We start from the raw sequence: 20,619 nt of genomic DNA, 5'->3' as shown, positions 1-20,619 counted from the left end.
CCCCTGGCCAAGCAATAAAAACAAGGAGATCTCAATGACCCATGAAAGGTTCAAACTTCTCCTTTCCACACAACAGAGACATCCACACTCAGCAGGTACAGGCACCCAGACATCATATCCCACCACCCTGTTCTCACAGCAACACTGCAGGGGTCAGGCGAAAGAAACCCTCTGGGACGACTGAGACTCTCAGACACATCTAGCTTTATTTTTCCTGTCAGAAAAGTTACACCAAAAAATACTTCAGTCTTTGCTACCTACTGACAAAAAATACACCACAAAATTATAAATTGTTCAGTGATTGGTTGGCGATCTGCTTTGGGTGTCGGGAGGAGGGTTTTGTACATTTCAAGTGAAAGATGAATTTACAAGTGAACTATGGAGATGGGAAGGGGAAAAGTCAGACGATGGAATTTGGCACTACAGTTTTAGCTACACTATACAGTTATTTATCATGACTCCTGTTAGCCCAGTCCTGCCCTTGTTAACACCATTCAAATCTCTAATATCTGTGCTGGAGGACAATACTCTGCCCAGACTGGATTTCAGTTCCTCTCCTGCCACAGCCACTAATCTGATGAACACACTCCTGAAATGTGAACTTAAATGCCAGACTCGGTTTCCTCCTGCTGCCCACCCTGCGGAGCTCAAACTCCCCAAGATACCACATAATTTAGCTGTGGACGAGTCTTGAGCAGTAGCCCTGGAAAAGAAAATCCCCTTCGCTCAAGCCTAACAAATCCCATGTTAATGCTCATTGAGATTCATTGCCCATGCCAGACACTGGGTCTTGTTTTACACTGCATAGGGCTGGACCAGGCTTGGAGCTTGTTCCAAGTTTTGCAGGTCAACTGATACTTTGAGCTTTCATAACACTTTTTAATCCATCACTCTAAATACTTATTTCAAAAGTGAAGGGAAAATGAGGCTTAAGTCTTGACCCTATACAATACTGAGCTTCTCCTGAGAGGCTCCTTAGTTCACTATGGCAGGATTTCTAACAAACTTCACCTCAAAGGATCAGGCCCATGTAACTCGCCCAAGGTCACACAAGAAGTATGTGACAACACCGAGCATACAGGCCTCACCCCCTAGCTCCCAGTCCTTTGATAGAAAGCATACTGGCAATCTAAGCACAGTAATAGCTCCATCTGTTACATCAGGATTTCAATCTCTTACCACACTGGAGATCTCCAATGGTGTCGATATGCAACAAACCCCTACATCTTCCTATTTCTATTCAGGCCTTAATGTGAATGTGTGAGAGTGCATTTCCCTAGCCACTAATTAATTCTGATGCTGTATTTTGTCCAGTTTGCCCATGAGAAGGTCCTCACTTGGGCGAGTTTAACTATGTAACAAGATGATTTCTAACAAACTTCCCCCACCCCCTCAAAAAGAGTTTTCCAATGTTCTTGCCTGCTCTGGGGTCACAACTTCCCACCAAAGAGAGAGGTTTGTGGGATTCTCTTTGCTCATTTCCATCCTCCCTGGTTATTTTCGGAATTTGCTTTTTTTGTTTTTTATTTTTCTAACAAATATTTAAGCAATGATTTTAAAAATATTTGTACATCATAAGTTACAGTCAACATCGAACATGCCTTTGTACAAGAGCTTGACTTGGTTACAAATCAACGAGAACAATGCACGAAAAGAAATATCAATTAGGATGACTCCTGCACTTGAGCTTCATGTATTCTTGTCGTGCTTTAAGCACAGCACCCTCTTGAAACTAGAGCAATGCTTTATAAACATGGTGTTCTTTCCCCACCCGCCCACCCTCCCATCATCACAGAGTGACTTTAATGGCCTTCTGTCTTGGCAGCCTTGGCTTCATGGTTTACTGATCCGGAGGAAAGCCAGGGTGATACAGAGCGCGAGCTGGTTTGCTTAGCCATGCTGTAGTGGCTAATGACAGTATAGAATCTGCCCCGGGAGTTGGAATCCTGTGCTGAGTAATAGGCATCCAGGGAGGCAGGGATGCATCGCTTATGCTGGAGAGAGGGAAGAAAGCAGGACAAGTAAGTACCAGTCACATTACCATATGCTCATTTTAAAATCATTTGTTTCTCCTAGATGATTTTTGACCCATCTCATTGATTAGGCTATGGGCTGCCATAGGGACAAGGATGCAACTTCCATTAGTCAAATGCGTTGGATGAAAGAAACTCCAGGGCACAGTCATCAGACTTGAAAACTGCTGGTGATATTGGTGATCCTCAGTGCAGACTGGTTTCATTCTGCAGAATGGAATGGAAAGCACAGAACAGGGGTCTGGCCCAGCTGGCAGGAGCAGTGGGAGAGTACATTTGTTAGCTCCTACAGAGCACTCAGTTGACAGCCATGGAGGCTGAAGTTCTTTATTCATTCTCTGAACAGATATGGGACAGGCAGAAGCATTATAAGCTTCTTACATGCTGCCCTGCTACTGTGCCTTATCTCTGTCCTGGAAGAGGAATGGAAGGGGAAAGCAGTCTCCATGGTCCTTTTGGAGCTATTTGTCTGTGCCGAGACTGCCAACTAGTCTCTCTTCTGTTGAGTGAACACTTGTACAGAAACACCTGCACAGAGAAAACCACTTTGCCTTGCAGAGGTCATAAAAGAGCCCTCATACAGTAACAACATTTGACCTGACCTGCACATATTCACTGGGGAGTCAGACATGCAGGGTCCCATATACCAAGACCCTAAGCCATCCATTTCCCTCAGTCTAGTGCTATTAATGGAACCCCCAGATCCAAACATGTTGAGCTTCTGCAGCACTCAGATTCAGATATGATTCTGGATCCAAAAGACATCACTCGGTCTGAGCTCTGATCTTCTGTGCACTAGGGGAGTAATTCACAGTGACAAATATATCAACTCCTTAGTTGCTTTTCCACTGCTTTTTGCAGCAGTGAAGACTTCCAGCACAGTATTCATTGCAAATGCTTAACCCATGAATTGTTTTGCAACTTGTTAAACTCTGGGGAGGGAGTGAACAGCCTTCTGTGACTATCTGAGATTCACACAGTTGGCTAGCAGCATTTGGTCAAAGGAGTCATGTGTTTTCTCACAGTTCCTAAATCAGATGAGAGCAGAAGCATGCTTCATACCAATACTTGCACATGCATGTTTTTAAGTCAGTGACCTGGGACCTGTGTATGCCCCACTGGAATTTGCTGGGCAGGGACCTTTATGCCAGTGTAACTCAACGGTATGGCTGTTTGTGGGCAGCAAGCTACATGTGAGTTGCAATGGGCTCGTTCAAACTTATTAGGGTTATTCATGGACATTTGTCTGTAGTGTTCACAGAGGTCTAATCCCAGTGATTACAATGCTATGGTAGCTGCTGGAGGAAGATACAAATCCACATTTCTCAAGCCCCTTTCCCCTGTCAACACATTCTTGCCAAATGCTCTGTTTGACCCTGATGAAAAATTTAGACTAGACTGGAACCACATTTTCAATTAGATTCTATGCCTATCCCGAGCATTTCATCAGACTGAAATCTCTTACCTTATAAACAAATCCATCTGGGCAACTGTGGTCGTAAGTAAAGGCTTTGTACACCACAAGAAAGACTATGCAGGCAAGGAATGCAAGAGCCAGACTTATGAGAATAGTGACCTACAAAAGAGGGATAATATTACTCCACAGATGTTAAAATGGCATTTGAGCAACCCCGCAATTAAATGACTTATATTAACATCCATCCTAACAGATTGTGCTCTTCGCTGTGTGGTACTTAACTAAGCATGGTAATTGAATGACTTGCTAGATCCAATATCCCTGATTTTTGACATCCCTTTATCCCTAAGACCTTTGATGAGGCATTTTCTGTGTTTAATCCCTTACAAATTTCTAGGTTTTCACTAGGAGATTTACTGTTCTGAAAGGCTTTGTGTTCCCACACTCTCATCTCCCAGTTCAAAAGAAAGCAGCTCCATTTTACCCTGCTGCTCTCAACCAGAGGTTACTTGTAGGGGGAATATTCATTGTCTGAGCAGCAGTAGCCAGGCTGCCTCAAAGCCAGAGTAAGATCCCTTTTTTCCCACCTTCACCAAGGGGAGGTAAAAATAAGTCTCCATAACACTCTTCATTTGTAGACATTTTAAGTGCTGTTACACACTGGCAAAACAAGGAGTGAGCAAGTGGGGGCACAAGACCAACCCCAGGTGCCCACTTAGGGCACAAGAACAGCAGCTACTGACACTGCCACAGCCAGTCCAACACCTACTGCCACCCCTGTTGCCACAGTCGCCCAGACACTGGTCATTATTTTTCTAATGTTATATGGTTAAATTCTACCTACTGTAGAGTGAAGAGGTGCAGAATAGGACCTGGACTTTTTATGAGTGCCAGGCAAGGTGTAATGAAGACATCTTCAGTGTGTCTGATAACAGGTGGTGACAGACATGGTAATGGTCAGGGACATTGCCTTCATGTGTCTGCCAACCCCTGGCTCTGTCACTAAAAACAGCAAACATAATACGCCTTTAAGGAACCTACCAAATGGGCTGCTCCCTGTTGTCTACATGGCACAATGCAGAGCCAGGCAGAAACACTCAAGTGAGTACTAAATGGGCAACTTCCAGTAACAGATTTAGTCAAGTGCATCCAGCTGAGGTGTCTACAGCACAAGTGGGCAAAATACGGCCCATGGGCCAGATCTGGCCTGCCAAGCACTTTCATCTGGCCTACGGCACCCCCAACAAATTGCAACCCTGCCCAGCCCTTCCACCCACAAGGGTGGGAGCAAGGCGCCCACATGGACACAGATCCCCAAACATACCCTATTGTGCCACACTCCCACCCTCGTGGGCAGAAGGGCCTGGCCCCGCCAGCAGCAGATTCTGGGCAGGGCTGCTGCTGCAGCCCCCAGGGACCTGTTCTGCTTGCCCAGTCTCCTGCTGGCTCCAGACAGCAGGTAGGGAAGCAGGAGGAGTGGGAGGAAACGCAGAGCATGGGGCTCGGGCTGGGACAGTGGAGCCCATGGTGGTAATGCAGAGCTCAGGTGGGCGGCGTGTGGGCGTGAGGGAGGGTGACGAGATGTAGGGACCCCCCACACTTCCCCGATGGTGCGCAGCCCCGGCAGGCAGCAGCAGCAGCAGATGGGGCCCTCAGGGCACGGGTGCCTGGTGGGGCACAGCTGCAGCCAGCACTGCACATCGCAGCGAGGAGTGCAGCCTCCCCTGGTCTGTCTGTATCATCGGAGCTCCCTGCCACTCATGCAGCCCCCGCACCTGCCAGGCACGGAAGGGCAGTCCCAGGCACTGGACCCGGCTGCCTTCCCCACCCGGGCTGCGCTGCATGGGAGGGAAGCCCCAGGTGCCTTCCCTTGTGGGGCAGGGAAGGCAGCCAGTTCCAGTGCCTGCGGCTTCCCTCCCACACCTGCTGAGTGCAGGGAGCGTCAGTGATACAGATGGCCCGGTGGGGGGCTGCGCTCCTCATTGCAATGTGCAGCACTGGCCAGAGTCATGCCCCGCCAGGCACCTGTGCGTTAAGCACCCTGCCTGCCACTGCTGTGCTATTAGGGAAGTGGGGGAGGGGTCCCCACACCCCTGCACCCTCCCTCACACCCCACAAATGCCACACACCCACACCCTTACCCCCACACTCCCCACACATACACAACCCCCAACACACCCTATGCCCCCTCACACAGCCACAGCTTCTCACAACCCCCTAAACACACACCCCCACACCCCATCATGCACACACACACACACCATGCACACACACACTCATTCACACACCTCCACACCCCACCGCAGCCTCACCTACACACCCACCCACCATACATACGCACACACACACACACTCCACCATACACACATGCACACGCACACACCCCACCATACACATGCACATACCCACACCCTACCACATACACACACCCACAATATACAAGACTAAGAATTTATTTTTTAGTTATTATGCAATTACCTCTATATACAGTATGTGGACACAAATCATGCCAAAAATATTTTTCATAATAAAATTAAAATATCTTGCTGTGGTCATCTGATCCCAGCAGTCTTTCCTGCCCAAGTGCAGAGGGCTGGACCCGATGATCCGTAAGGTCCCTTCTAGCCCCAAACAACTATGAAATGATGTTGTAGTAGGTGCTTGACTTTTAGTGTATGATTTGCTTTTTTCTGGTTCTGAGATGGCAACCCCCACCCCCCAAGGAGTATTTCTGCAGGGCAAGGGGAAGGACATACAGTGGCAAAGGTCAGGGGTTAGGGGTAGGACTTCCAGTCCCAGATGGCAACAAGGTGCAGGGCAGCTGTCAAGGGGCAGGGTCACCCATGCAGCCTTCAATAGCTCTCCAAAACTCATTAAGTGGCCCTCCACCAGAAATAATTGCCCGCCCCTGACCTACAGTGTGCTGACTGCAGACATGTCCTAGGTGTGTTGCCCCACCTGAACCCCTCTGAGGCAGCTTCCTCCTCTCCAAACCATCCTGGTCTTCTTCAAACAGTTACCAGCTCTATTCTAAAGTTCACTCAGAGGAACGGCTCCTGCTGCTTTCACACTGGCACTGCTCTTGTTGAAAGATAGAACATTGTCCTGAAACGCTTCTAGAGATTCTGCTGAAGCTGGTCTGAGGTGCAAGTCTTTAAATGAAACTCCAAATCAGGTGAATTTTGCTTGGTTTCCTGTTTCACTGTGAACATCTGCCTCTGCTCTAGCGTGAATCCTTCTACAGCCTGACAGGTTCCAGCAAGTGATTGGGGGTTGCAGAGTAGAAAGGCTTCAGCACTTCAGTGTGCACCAGTGCTGCCAATACCATAACCACTCAATTCTGTCAAGGCTGCTGCTTCCTGCTGAATTGGATTCACATTAATCTTCCCAGGGGCTCAGATACAGCCCACTGCATTACCATGCAAAGCAGAGACCGTAATCAAATGAACTCAAGTCCTGGGATGACAGGGACAAGGGCTGCGATGGAGGGCAAACTGAAAACTCCTGGGAGAGAGAGTTTGTGCTATGGATATCTCACCCACCTGCTTGGCTGGCTAGACAGAATAGGAGCAGCATCTCAAAAGGTACTCAATGCTTGTCCCATGCTGCACAGCACCTGCCTGCATTGGTGAGGGACTGTAATCCTAGAGGTTTTAATGCTGTATTCCCTTAAAAAGGTGTGGGTGCCTACATTAAAGAGTTAAAGCAAAGAGTTCTGTCCTGCTACTTGCTACTACAAAACAGAGAGATGCGGGGGGAATCTAATCAGCATTGCACCAGTGTAAAAATAGAAAACAGAGGACAGAATCTGTTAAACGGTTTGCCCAGTCCAGCCAAGCCCAGTGGAGAACTGGCCCTGTAAGTTTCACTGGTTTCCATTTTAGCTGTCTGCTTCCTTCCCAGTGCATCTGTCTGCCAAGTGAAAACAAGCTATTACCTGCTCCCTTCCCACCTAGTGGTAAGGTGCTGTAATAGTGCCTGTGACCGCCGAACTGTTGCATTCCTGGCCATTCCTGACCCCAGGGTAATTTGAATTAGTAAACAAACCCATGGTAAATTAGCAGGGTATGTAAACATTTGTCCACACCCCCTACTCTATCAGTCTTTTGTTAATTAATACTATTATATCACTATATTATATATACAGCATATGCATAATGGTATGCATTATCTACATGTTATTGTATAATAAATATCATGACTTATACAACAGGGCCCACAATACCATAATGATGCATACCAGTACTGCAGACCTAGAAGCTGCTCCCAAACCTATACTCAGCGCCTAATGATATTTAGAAAAAGCAAAATGCAGAAATATTTCCTATGGCAAAGTGGACAAGTTAGTCTGGAACACTAGACAGACTATGCAGAAGAGCAAAGATGGGTACATTTCAGAACCTGTGGGTAATATCAATGAACTGATTAAAAACAGCTGAATACTGGATCATGATGAAATTCTGCTTTCATTCTCTGCTCAGCGGAGAAGTCTGAGAGCCAATTCTGAGAGCAGCTGGAAATCTGAGAGCCAGTATGATATGCAATCCCTACATGGGCTCAGAGAAACTGTTGGAACTGCTTGCAAAGCAAGAACAGACCTTTTGGCCTAGCAAATACTGCAGAAAGATGTACCACCTGGTATGATGTATTCCCAAGCACGCTGCACATTAGGTCTATTACTGAGTGCAGCTACAGCAAACCTGGCAACGCTGGCAATGCTTACCCTATGATGGGTAGTGCAGACAAAGCAGAGTTCCTAGGGGATCTTGTGAGAATGCTGAATGGAAACACTGCCACTACATCTATGAGGCCACTGCTGAGCTTAACTCAGGAGGAGTCCAGATCATGGGAAAGTAGAAGGAAAAGGAATGTCCTCTGTCTGAAATGATTAATTAGCCCCTCCTTGAGAAAGTTTCAGAATTAAATGTAAATAGGTGAGGAACCTACATGAACTAGAGGCTGAAAGTCAAGAACTTCACTGAATTCTGCAACCTTCTCTAGCATCATAATCCTTTCAAAGATAAACTGTAGCAATCAAAGCCATGGCTCCTCTGAGAGCAAATGTTCAAACTAACCTTCTCCTTGGGGCCTGATTCACTGAAAAATGTGTCATGTGAGTACAAAGCATCTACAGAGAGGCAGTTGTAGTCCAATAGCACTTGTTAAGAGCTCACTAGGGCCTTGCTAAAAGGAAACCCCATTCACATAAGGAGCACTAGCCACAAAGATCTTGGCTCATTTCTGTTCAACTTGACTCAGGTTTGCATCAGAACTTGAATGGGTATTAATGTATTATTATTTCATACCTAGATTATGCCAGCCCCACAGTCCCCAAGCAGCCACCACCCTGCCCTTCACATTTTGTTTCACAGGAGGGGATGTGGGTGAGGTCCCAGACAGATGGAACAGGTAATGGTTTTCAGGGTGGAAAAAGAAGTTGAAAAAGAGTAGAAGCATCACAGTGGCAAATCAAGATGAGGACCCTTTTCTGCTAAATGCTATACAAAGACAGGCATGGTTTCTGCCCTGAAAAGTTTAGTGATAGACCTATTTAGCTGGGTGAGTCCCCTTGTGAATTGACTGGATGGCGCTATGACAAGACTTGTGTGTTGCTCTGTTAACACAAGAACTTATAGGACAGCCCTTGCCTCCGGTGAGAGACTGTAGAGAACGTTCAGGCATGTGGTGGTTTTGCTCAGTCTCACCAATCTTGTTATTATGAGTGACTTGAAGGAAACTGATTTGGGATCGGTGTTAACATAAGAACAAAGAATGGTATACAAAGGTCTACTGAAGACAGTGCATGAAAACAGCTCATGTAACCGCACTTGGCAAAAAGTACCTTCTCTTTCTACATAGCAAGAAGCTATTCATCTTCTAATTTCCTTTCCAGTTATCTTGACCCTTCTCTGCTAGGGCTACAGTAACACTCTCCTAGAGCTTTCACTGCCTTGATGTTCAGTTCCTTTCTGCATCCTGGGTCTACAGCACAATTTCCTGCTTTCTCAAGACCAGTTCTAACCACTAGGCTAATTTGCTACTTGAGAAGTGGATGGGAATGGAGTCTTGTCCCTAAACTTTGTGGTCATCTCCCTCACTCAGAGATTCATGTTGCCTCTTGCCATCCCAAACCAGTTGCCAAGGGCCCATTCTAGCCTTCTCTCATTGAGCCAGAAACATGTTACTTGTTTCCTTTGCAAGGGGAAACACTAATCTAAGGGCAGATCTGCCCTGCAATCTGTTATAACTCATCTCCCGTAGACATATCTAAACTAGCTTCAAACTAGCTAATTCAGGAACTGGTAGCATTTTAGAAACTGCCACATAGCACTCAGTACAGACTTAACCACATGAATATTACCCATGTCTCAGGTGGGATTATCAATCTATGATGAGCTCGGCAACACTGCTAACAGTACCTGAGCTAAATTAAAGTGAGCTCAGGGATGAGGGCATGTCCCTTATGCTGCTAAACTCCAGAAAAAAATACACCATACATGAATGAACATTAGTAATTTGTCACCATCAGTCCCTTTGCCCTTCATCTGCCCATTGAGCCTCCTAGGTGAATAAATGCTCCTTGGCATATCCTTCTGCTGTAGCAAGCTGCCAACTCCCATCTCATACTCTCTTAGAACCAGGTCTTTCCTTTGAGAATCCCTTCCCCTCCTTGTGCAATTGAACACATGCTCCTCTCTCCCACAGTTCCATGCACTTGCAAAATTACAGCGTGACACGACATTATACACGATGCTACATCATGTAAAATTGCTCTAGGATGAAATGTCACAGAAGATGTTAAAACCCAGGGGAGAGGGGGAAGAGAAATCCACTGAGGGATAATTTTACCAGGCTAGAGCTGAGATCTAGCTTTCTAGCTCTTCCTGAAAACACAAAAGCTTCATTAACATTCAAATATCAAAGAATCACAGAGCTGCAATACCTAATAAACCTCCACTTTTTTTTTTATGAATAGCATGAACCTTGGCAGTCTCAAAGCAATATAAACACGCACATAGGGGAAATAAAATTTAGTGAGACAGATAAACCTGTGAGCACTGCAGGCATGGTTCTGTCATGTGTGATTGCTAGATTGGGGAAAGGGGCATATTTTTTACCTCTTCCCCAGCAGGGATATCCCCAAAGACCGGCTAAAAGGAGGTCTCCTAGTAGGAGACAACTCTGCTGAAACAGAGACATGAGAACAAAAAAAATCACCCCTATTTCAATGTACAATGACTACCGCTGGGAATCAAGGACCTGATCCAAAGCCACTGAACCCAATGAAAGGAACTGTATCACATTTGGCATGCTTCAGATCAGGGTGCAAATTCTCCTCCTGTCTCCTCCCTTCCCAGAGACAAAGAAATGCTTCCTTTTGTCTATATCATGTATAAAAACAAAAGCACCCTGCTTTTCCAAGCATTAAAATGGGTTCACTATAATGAGATGACTACCTATTTGTCCTGGTGTTTCTGGTAACCTGGTTCTCATAAGTCATCATAACGTAAGTCTGAGCATCCATCTCACCAAGTCTGATTTCCATGGCTGCCCATTTTTTTCATCAAAAATTCGCTTTGACTCTCCAGCCACAGTGAAAAGGCTTTTTAAAAAGCAAAACCCAGAACAATGCTGGGTTCAGACAGCAGGGTGTTCTTTTAATAACCACTTACATTTCAAGGTTTCTACATTTTTATTACTCACTTTTTCCTCAGCAGTTTTTTTTCCATCTTTCTGGTCTGCTGTTTTTTCCTGAAGTGCTGAGCTTCCCTATTTCCAGCTGAGGTTAGTGAGAGCTGATGGTACTCTGAAAATCAGGCCACTTAGCCATTGCTTTTCTTTTCCCAGGAATTTGGTGGTTGCCCTGACTTCTTGCAAAGGCTCTGATTCTGCAACGATCTCTCACACCCTGGCACTTGGTCTAGTGTTGAACTCCATGGATATCAATGGATATCAAGAGTTGGGCATGTGCACAGAGTTCATTGCAAGATGGGAGTCTTAGACAGTTAAGAAATGTGAGATCACTAAAAAATACTAAGCAGCAGACAAATCCTTCTTGCCTTAATCACATGAACAGATCTAGTGATGCTGAGGAGGTTCCTAAAGTGTACAGCGAAGCAGATATTTAGAAAAAAGAATGTTTCGGATAACTTAGGAGTTATTTTTTTCTATCAGCAGATGGCAAAATTTTGCCTCAAATTTATGTTTGAATGGATCTGCCAATTATTTTTCAAATGTTGTTTCTGCTCTATGAATTGGATGCAGACTGTTCGCTCTTAGCATTCAACATATAAGCTGTATAGATGAGCTGTGGTTGTGGCTTTTCACATAAGTCACGTTATCTGCACTCCCCGCTGAATTAATGTAACTTATAATTATGGTGCTGTTATCAAGGCTTGTGCTTCCACATGTGAGCTTGGCTTTCAATGAATTTATATTAGGTTATAGTATTCATTCTGGTCTAAAAATATTGGTACATAAACTAACAAATGGTACAGAGAAGGTGAATCAAGTGCACATTTTAACCCTTCTCATGGTCTAAGTGAAGGTCTAAAGGAAATAAGACATATGAAGAACTAAAGGTTCTGCACAAGATGCTGACTACACAGTCATTACTGAGCAGTCATTTATTATGTGTTCACTAAAGTACTAGTAAAGAAATACTGCACAGTTAGTATGCAGTAGTGTTACTGAATGGCTTTTAGATAACACTGATGATGCAGTAGTAACAAGCTACTGCGCGGTCAGTGTCTCGTGTAGACGTGCCCAAGGATATTCTTTTTTGCTCAACATGTAATTAAGATATAGAACTCAAACCAATAGATATCATTGTTTGTAAGAGTTTAGTATGAGTCCCAAAACAATTTAAAATTGATGTTGATAGCATTCATGATGACATAAATTAGGACTAAAAAATATACACGATAAAAAAAAATCTCAAGTGTTAGAACATAAGCCAGTCTTTAAGGCCCATTCCACAAAGGTATTTAGGCACCTAGCCCCTATTTAGGTTCCTAACTCCTACTGAAGTCAATGGCAATCAGTTAAACACCTAAATAACTTTGTGACATGGGGCACAAGTGCCTTCATGTGTCTTATCTATTTGTGCATCTTCCTTTGAAGAATTTGGCATTCAAAATAAAAAGAATTCTAGATCAGTTAGGCCAGATCTAGGCCAGTTAGGCTAGATCTGCAGAAAGAGGGAGGTAGCTGTTAGTCTGGAGTCAGGCAGAAGGCAGGGTAGACTTGAACCTTTATAGACTAACTAAATCAGAGATGTATAGCATACATTTTCCTAAGCATCTGATGACTTACATCATCAAATCCTTTGAAGGGACTGAAGAAAGCAGAGCTGCTACACAGAAAGCATGGATCTAGATCAGAGGGCACATCTACATGTGCGTTAATGTGCTGTAATTACAGCACATTAAGTTTAGTACCTGTAATAGCAGGTGCTGTAATCAGCACTACTGTGCAGTAGCACTTGCGCATATCTTTTAGGTGACACTAATGCACAGTAGACTAATTCTACTGCACATTAGCACATTAGCATGGCTATTGCCATGATGCACTGATGCACAGTAGAATGAGACTACTGTGCTTTTAGCATCTCATGTAGACACAGCCAGGGAGTCCTACAGTTACAATAGAGTCCTAAAACCGCAGCTGCTCAAATCAGCAGCCAGACTCAGACAACCTGCTATAATACCAACCCCAAGACAAAGATAACAGAATCCCTTTGGTTGTCACCTATAGCTCCCAGCTTGATCACCTCAGACATATTATTAATGGCCTTCACCCAGCCTTCAACCCATCCAGAAAAATGTCAACCATCTCAAGATAATCATAGAGGACAAATCTGTCCTGGCTTACAGGCAGCTGCACAACCTCAAACAGCATCTCTCCAGCAACAGACTACCTAACTCCTATTCTCACCAAGGCACTAGACATTGCTTCAGACCCAGATGCTAGCTGTCCACTCACATCATCACCCCCTCAACACAGACATCATCACTAAACCAAATAACATGGATAACATCCAAGGCTCATTTACCTGCACCTCTACCAATGTCAGACACACCATCACTTGCTTACAGTGACCCTCTGCTGCCTACATTGGACAAGCAAGGTAACCTTTACATGTAAGAATGAATTAACACTGATATGCCATTGATACCAAAAAGACAGACAAACATGTGGCAGAACACTTCCTGGATATTTATTCATTAGATTGATATCCCACTCTGTCCTCCATCACTGACTTCAGAGTGGCTGTCCTTAGACAGCAAAACTTTAAAAACAAACTTGAATGGGAAATTGCAGAACAAGGAATCATCCACAGACTGGATTGTGTTAAGTATAGTCTCGGCCAAGAATACAGGATTCTTATTCTGTTACCTGGATAGCTTTTATAAGCCATATGCCCCTCTGTGGGTTAACTACTTTTTTTTTCTGTTTCCTACCTATCTTGCCCCTCTCAGCAGTGGCACTTCCTTTTTCCTCCCCACTTCCCTACCCTTTTTATTCTAATCACTGCTCTGCTTCTGGCAGTCCCTTTACAGAGTCTGATAAAGCAAGTCCTCTGCTTATGAAAGCTTATGATATACATCTCTGATTTAGTTAGTCTATAAGGGGCAAATCTACCCTAGTTTCTGCCTAGCTCATCAGAGCAATTCCTGTTCTCTGCTATTAAAACTTAATCACAAAAATATTGGTTGATATGCATCTGAAGCAGCTTTATTAACCCCAGCAGCACCCCTTCATATGCCTATCCTCTCCTTAAACCTAGTAAGCAGGTAGCTACCTCCACTTTTCCAAACAGTCAGAAGTCCTAATAAAGATGACTATGAAAGCCCAGCTATCTGTCAAGCTAGGAAGATACAGAGGTTAATACCAACATGGTGTTTTCTGTCACTTTGAAAGAAACTAGAGTTCAAGTCTTGGGCAAAGTTCTCCATAAATATGATAACTGGGGAGGAAAATTCTGCAAATGTTTCATTATACCAGGAGTTGTGTTGAGAATGGTACATTTTGGAGGCAACACACCTCTTCAAACCATCCAGGATAGCTTGTTTCCAATGATCAGGACTGTGCTCTGAATTTCTCTTCATATCTGAGTTTGCCAAGGAATTAGGCCACCACAGCAGTAAAGCATTCAGTCCTTCAAGATGCACCAAGTAGTTGTCATTGACTGGGCAATTATGTGACATTTCACTTATAATCTCATCCATGAAGAGCAACTGTGTTTTGTACAAGAAGAAAGAGTCTATATAGGGGGACCTTCAGCACTTCAGTGTTTCTACAGGATTTCTGTCAAGATAATTTTCATAGAAGGGCATAATGCCAATAAAAGACAAGTCTCTTTCCATTTGAGGGACTTGGATCGGTTAATACCATTCCATTTGGAAACCTATAAAGTCAATTGACAATGCAGTTCATTGCACACACCAAAAAAATCATTAATCAATTTGTCACAGGGTCAGTCCCCAGAGCTTCTGATAATCAATAGGAAGACTTGGGCTGTGAAGGCATCTTGCTATGAACTCAAGATGATTTCATGAAATGGATTTACAGTTGTCACTAAAATAAGAGAGTAATTATTTTCCTTCATTCCATAACTTTTTCAAGCTGATAAGACTGTAAGGCAACACTGAGTTAAGTCACATAGAAATCATCTATTACTATTTAGAAAAGCTGGACATGTACAAATCCATGGGACCGGACACGATGCACCTCAGGGTGCTAAGGGAGTTGGCCGATGTGATTGCAGAGCTACTGGCCATTAGCTTTGAAAACTCATGGTGATCAGAAGTCCCAGGCAACTGAAAAAGGATGTCCCACTTTAAGAAAGGGAAGAAGGAGTATCTGGGGAACTACCAGTCAGCTTCACCTCAGGCCCCGGAAAAATCGTGGAACAGATCCTCAAGAAATCCATTTCTAAGCACTTGGAGAAGAAGATGATTAAAAACAGTCATCATGGATTCACCAACAACAAGTCATGCCTGATCAACTCTGGTCCTGGTTTTCTCTGTTAAAAAAAAAAAATCCCCAATTCTCTGATTTTAAAAAATCCCCAAAATCTACATTTTTCTGAGATTAAAACAAAATGCCATTATAAATTATTTGGATTGATATAGCATTTAGTTTTAATCATGGAAAAATATGGATTTTTAGGGGCTTTTTAAGTCAGAGAATTTTGGATTTTTTTTTTTTATCAGAGAAAACCAGGAACCTTGCTGATCAACCTGATTGTCTTCTATGACAAGGAGACTGGCTCTATGGGTGAGGACAAAGGAGTGCACATGATATACCTTGACTTTAGCAAGGCTTTTGATACTGTCTCCCACAACATCCTTGCAAGCAAGCTGAGGAAGTACAGATTGGATGAATGGATGGTAAGGTGGATAAAAAGCTGAATGAATTCTTAGGCTCAAAAGGTAGTAAGTAATCAATGGCTTGAAATCTACTTATCAGCCAGTATCAAGTGGAGTACCCAAGGTCAATCCTGAGGCCAGTTTTGTTCAATATCTTTATCAGTGACCTGGAAGATGGGATGGAGTGCACCCTCAGAAAGTCGGCAGATGGCACCAAGCTGAAGAGAGTAGTAGGTACACTGGAGAGTAAGGATAGGATTCAGGGAGACCTAGACAAAATGGACAACTGGAACAAAAGAAATCGCATGAGTTTCAATCAGGAAAACTGCAAAGTCCTGCACTTAGGATGGAACAATACCATGCACTGTGGTATGGGCTGGGGACCGACTGTCTAAGCAACAGCTCTGCAGAAATGGACTTGGGGGTTGCAGTGGACAAGACGTTCAATATAAGCCAACAGTGTGCCCTTGCTGCAAAGAAGACTAACGGCATAGTAGAAGTATTGCCAGCAGATCCAAAGAAGTGATTCTTCCCCTCTACTTGGCACTGGTGAGGCCACATCTGGAGTAGTGTGTCCAGTTTTGCCCCCCACTCTCCCCCCCCGAGAGGATGTAGATAAATGGGAGAGAGTCCAATGGAGGGCAACAAAAATGTTTCAGAGGGAACTTAGTTTATTTAGTCGGGAGAAGAGAAGACTGAGGAGAGATTTAATAGCATCCTTCAGCTACCTGAAGGGGATGGAGTTAAACTTTTCTCAGTGGTGGCAGATGACAGAACAAGGAGAGGAGCAAAGGTCTCAAGTTGCAGCAATGGAGGCTTAAGTTAGATATTAGGAAAAAAGCTCTCACTAGGAGGGTAGTATAGTATTCGAACGGGTTACCCCGTGAGGTTACTGAATCTCCATTCTACGATTCTACTAACCACACGTTATGCTCTGCTCAGCAAGGAAAATTGTTCTGGATTCTTCAAACAGGATTTATTTTTTAAAGCTATGTTTTATTCTTACTTTATGTGATGCCTTTACAATAAGTTTTCTTAAAGTTTAACATATGCAGTGACAATGTTCTGTTATAATTTATGTCACAAGGAAATAAGGAAGGGTAAAAAGTAAGGATGGATGAGGCTAATAAAATTAAAAAGTACCACTGAATCTTTTTATTTGCTTGGATGTTGTTTAGAGATTTGGCATTTTTTATCTGGTTTCCAGGTACTTTAGCTAGAAGTAGCCAATGCTAGTAGCTTCAGAACAGAGAAAAATACCCCTATAATGTATTGAACCAACCGGTCAGTGCTAGAAGAACATATTCTTCTTGACATCTATGGCAAACAGGTTATGGCTTGGTTTTGTATTCATGACTTTCTAAAATGTTGGCCAAATTCTCCTCTTGGCTTCTCTAAACTGAAAGGATCCAAATGAGGAGGATCTATCCATGGCTACGCCAGGGGGAGGAATGACAGTGTCGCTTCTGTCTCATCATTCTCTCCCATCCCATAGTATCTTATGGAAACCCCTTGCCAGGTGCTACTCAGAAATCAGGTTCCATAGGTCTTATTGGGAAGTGCCAAGAAGAGAGGAGAAGACTCTCCCCCAACAGTCTCCAATAAAGTCACAAAGTAGATCTGCTTGAAACAAGATCAATCATCTCTGAACCAGTTTTCAAGCTCAGTCAAATCTCTTCTAACTCTAATCCTTACCTACTCCCACCACTCGGGGCTCCACAATCTCTACTGTTGCCAGATCTCTATTAATTTTGCAATTCAAGAAGCACTATCCATTGAGAAAACAGTTTACCACCAATAATTCCCCAGTGCTGTGCCTTCTAATGCTAGGAGAATATGAGGAGTGCAGTTCAAGTGTGGAATAGGAACACCATGTTTCCAAGCAATTTGTCAAATAATTAAATTACGTGCACAATAACTAGCTGGCTCAATTATATTAGCCAGTCTCCACCATGTAATATAATTTCTAGTGGCTGCTTAGGCACTAATAATCTCAGATCACTTTAGATGTGCATGGTGCCAGCTGTGGTCCACATGACATATTTCAGTGCCAAGTCAAAAGCCTTGACTGGAAAATACATTGCTCACTTTTCAAGCCCCGCTTCCTTATGGAATTTCGGAAATGGCATTTTCCAGGTCGGTACTTGAAATGTTGAATGTTAATGAATTTCCACTTTGATTAATTATAAGCTTTTGCTCTTTCTTTTTGGCATTTAGTAGCTTAGTATATTCCTCCCTTGTTACTCAAGGAAGCGCTTAATGCAATTCAGCGAACACACAGAATTGTTGCCTTCCCACAAAAATGAGTTCTTTATTGCCCTTCTATTAATCCTGCAATGTCACCAAGGTGTGGCAAGCACTTATTTCTAATGTGAGTCGTCCTGCTAAAGTCCACTGAGCTGCTTATATGAATGAGAGATGCACAAGCCACCATTCAAGCCCTTCCCACAGAACTCCACAATTTCCTATGGTAAAAAGCAGCTTCTCTACCATGATTTAATGAGCAAGAGTAGTCTAAGATAAAAAAAACTGAGATCCGGACTTTGAACGTCCCCATGAGCCTCAGATTGTTTCTGACATCATGATTCACATCTAATTAGACTGACAGGTCTGATAGATTCACTCACACGATCATCATCAAAATGCACTGGTAACATGGCAAAACAATCTGACCACACCAAGCTTCCAGATGACCCTTCTAGACCCAGAGCAGCTTGGATAAGACATCTTTTAAAGTTTTCCTCTCATATATGATAAGCTGATAACTTGACTGTTTCAACAGTTGAATAAGATGTTCAGCTCTCAATGTTGCCCTTCCATGTTACTGCAGCATGTAATAACACATCCTATGCTAAGTGTCATTTTTCTCTAAGCCCGTTTCTCTAAGGCTAGGGACAGAAGTTACACATAAACGGGTTTAAGTGGTCAGAAACTGATTTAAACCTGTAACAGAACATAAGTTCAGTGCACATAAACCAGTTTCAAAATGGCCAAAAATGGTTTAAGATAAACCTGGTTGAACGTAGCATCAGACTTAACTGATTTGGGTCAAACCAGTTTATGAAACTTCTGTCCCAGACCCTTTCCTGGTTTAAGTTAAATCAGAGTCCCCCAACATCCCTGCATGCTTTTCAGCCCTGGGCTGTGCTCTCTGCTCCAATGGAGCAGGCCTGGCCCAGCCCCCAGCTGCCAACAAGGACTTTTCCTTTCCCAGCAGCCAGGAATGGAGCAGGTCCCCTTGCCTCACCCACTTGTCTGCCAGGGAATCGACCCAGCTCCAAGCTGAGGTGGGGAAGTAAAGCCCCTACTGCCAGCTTCCCCTTCTGCTGGGCACAGCGTAGGCATTACCTCCCCACCCCCAGCTGCCCCACAGGACCTTCCAGGCTGTGGGCCACACTCACCAGGGAGCCCCGCACTGCAGGACAGTCTGGGGTGGGGAAGCTGCAGCCCAGGGTGTGAGCCCCCTCCCTCTTCCAGGGTCAGCTGGGCTGCAGCCCTGTCACAGCCTGGTGGACAGAACAGGCCAGGAGCTGCAGAGGCTGTGCCACGCAGGGCTGATGGGAAGGAGGGACTGGCTCCGGCTGTACGGGGGGGAAGACTTGCCCAACACCTGCAAGGAGCTTGGGGCAGGCCCAGCTCCTCAGCAGTGGCAGGGACAAGGCACCAGGTTGCAGTTCTGCCCAGGGAGTGCCTGGCAGACCTGATGCTGTTACCCCCCCAGGCCAGCTTCAGCAAAGTGGCAGCGCCAGGGACCATGCTCACTCCACCGCTCCTGGGACAAAGCAGGAGTCTGCAATGGGGTGGGGATAGGGAGGGGGAAGAGGCTGCTGTTTTTCCTCCCCGCTCCCTTCTCAGCTGGCGCGCTGGCTGGGGAGAACATACCACGGGGTGATCCACCTGGCTCCCAGCTGTAGGGAAGCCCACAGTCCCCACCTGAGCCAGGAGTCGCATTGATCACCCAGCCATGCCCCCTCCCAGGTGGGAGTGGGGGGAAAACAGCACCCCCACCCAGCTCTGGATCCCAGCTAGGCTAGGCCCAGCACAGTGGGTGAGAAGCCCACAGCAGGGGTCATTCCCGCCCCCCCAACCCCTCCCCCCGATTCTCCCTCAGTTGGCCTTCCAGCCAAGCAGGAAGCATGGCCAAATGATCGGCCTGGCTCCCAGATGCAGGGAAGCCTACAGTGGGTGGTTTATTCCTCTGCCTGAGCTGGGAGCCAGGCCAATCACCTGGCCACATCTCCTGCTCAGCTGGAAGGAAAACAGCTCCCGCTGTGGGCTTCCCACCCCCTGTGCTGGGCAAATCTTAGCTGGGGTCCAAAGCCAAGAGCAGAGGTGAGGCACCTGTCAGCCGCTGCCTGCTCGCAATGGCGCCGGGCGCTTGGGGCGATCTGCTGCGGGCCATGGGTGTGGGTAGCAGCAGAGGGAGGCAATGGACCACTGCAGCCCAGTCCAGCCTGGCCCTGCAGCCCAGAGGCATAGGCAGTGATTAGTTTGCAGCAGCCCACCCAGAGTGCGCACCCTGAGCAGGCAGCGGGTGACAGGTGCCTCACCTCTGCCCGCCACAATAGTTCACTCCACCGCTGCCACCAAGAGAGGCAGGGAGTGGAGAGCCATGCCAACCCCTGCCCAGGCCATGCTAATGCAGCCTTAGGCATTGGTGAGTCAGGCTCCACCCCTCCCTGATGCCAGGTCACATCCCTCCCTTCCCACAGCCAGGTCACATCCCCCTCTTCGCACCCTCCCTGAGGCCAGCTGGCTGTTCCTTGGTGTGACTCCACCCAGGGCACACGTCAGT

At 45.3% G+C, this 20,619-nt stretch overlaps 1 protein-coding gene across 1 annotated transcript in view; it reads right to left on the bottom strand.

Annotated features, from left to right (window-relative positions):
- Window positions 1-1,782: 1,782 nt before the first annotated feature.
- The window catches only part of NSG2 (neuronal vesicle trafficking associated 2), a 50,670-nt gene continuing 31,833 nt past the window's right edge, over window positions 1,783-20,619 (bottom strand). The window contains exons 4-5 of the mRNA XM_006270849.4: window positions 3,499-3,609; window positions 1,783-1,994 (exon numbers count right to left, since the gene is read on the bottom strand). Coding sequence (XP_006270911.2) covers window positions 1,803-1,994; window positions 3,499-3,609 — 303 coding nt within the window. The 3' untranslated portion in view covers window positions 1,783-1,802. The remainder of the gene's footprint in view (window positions 1,995-3,498; window positions 3,610-20,619) is intronic.

This window comes from Alligator mississippiensis, chromosome 9, assembly GCF_030867095.1.
Source record: "Alligator mississippiensis isolate rAllMis1 chromosome 9, rAllMis1, whole genome shotgun sequence".
Lineage (NCBI taxonomy): Eukaryota > Metazoa > Chordata > Crocodylia > Alligatoridae > Alligator > Alligator mississippiensis.
The sequence above is the reverse complement of the archived record's forward strand: the minus strand, read 5'-3'. Positions and strand labels throughout refer to the sequence as shown.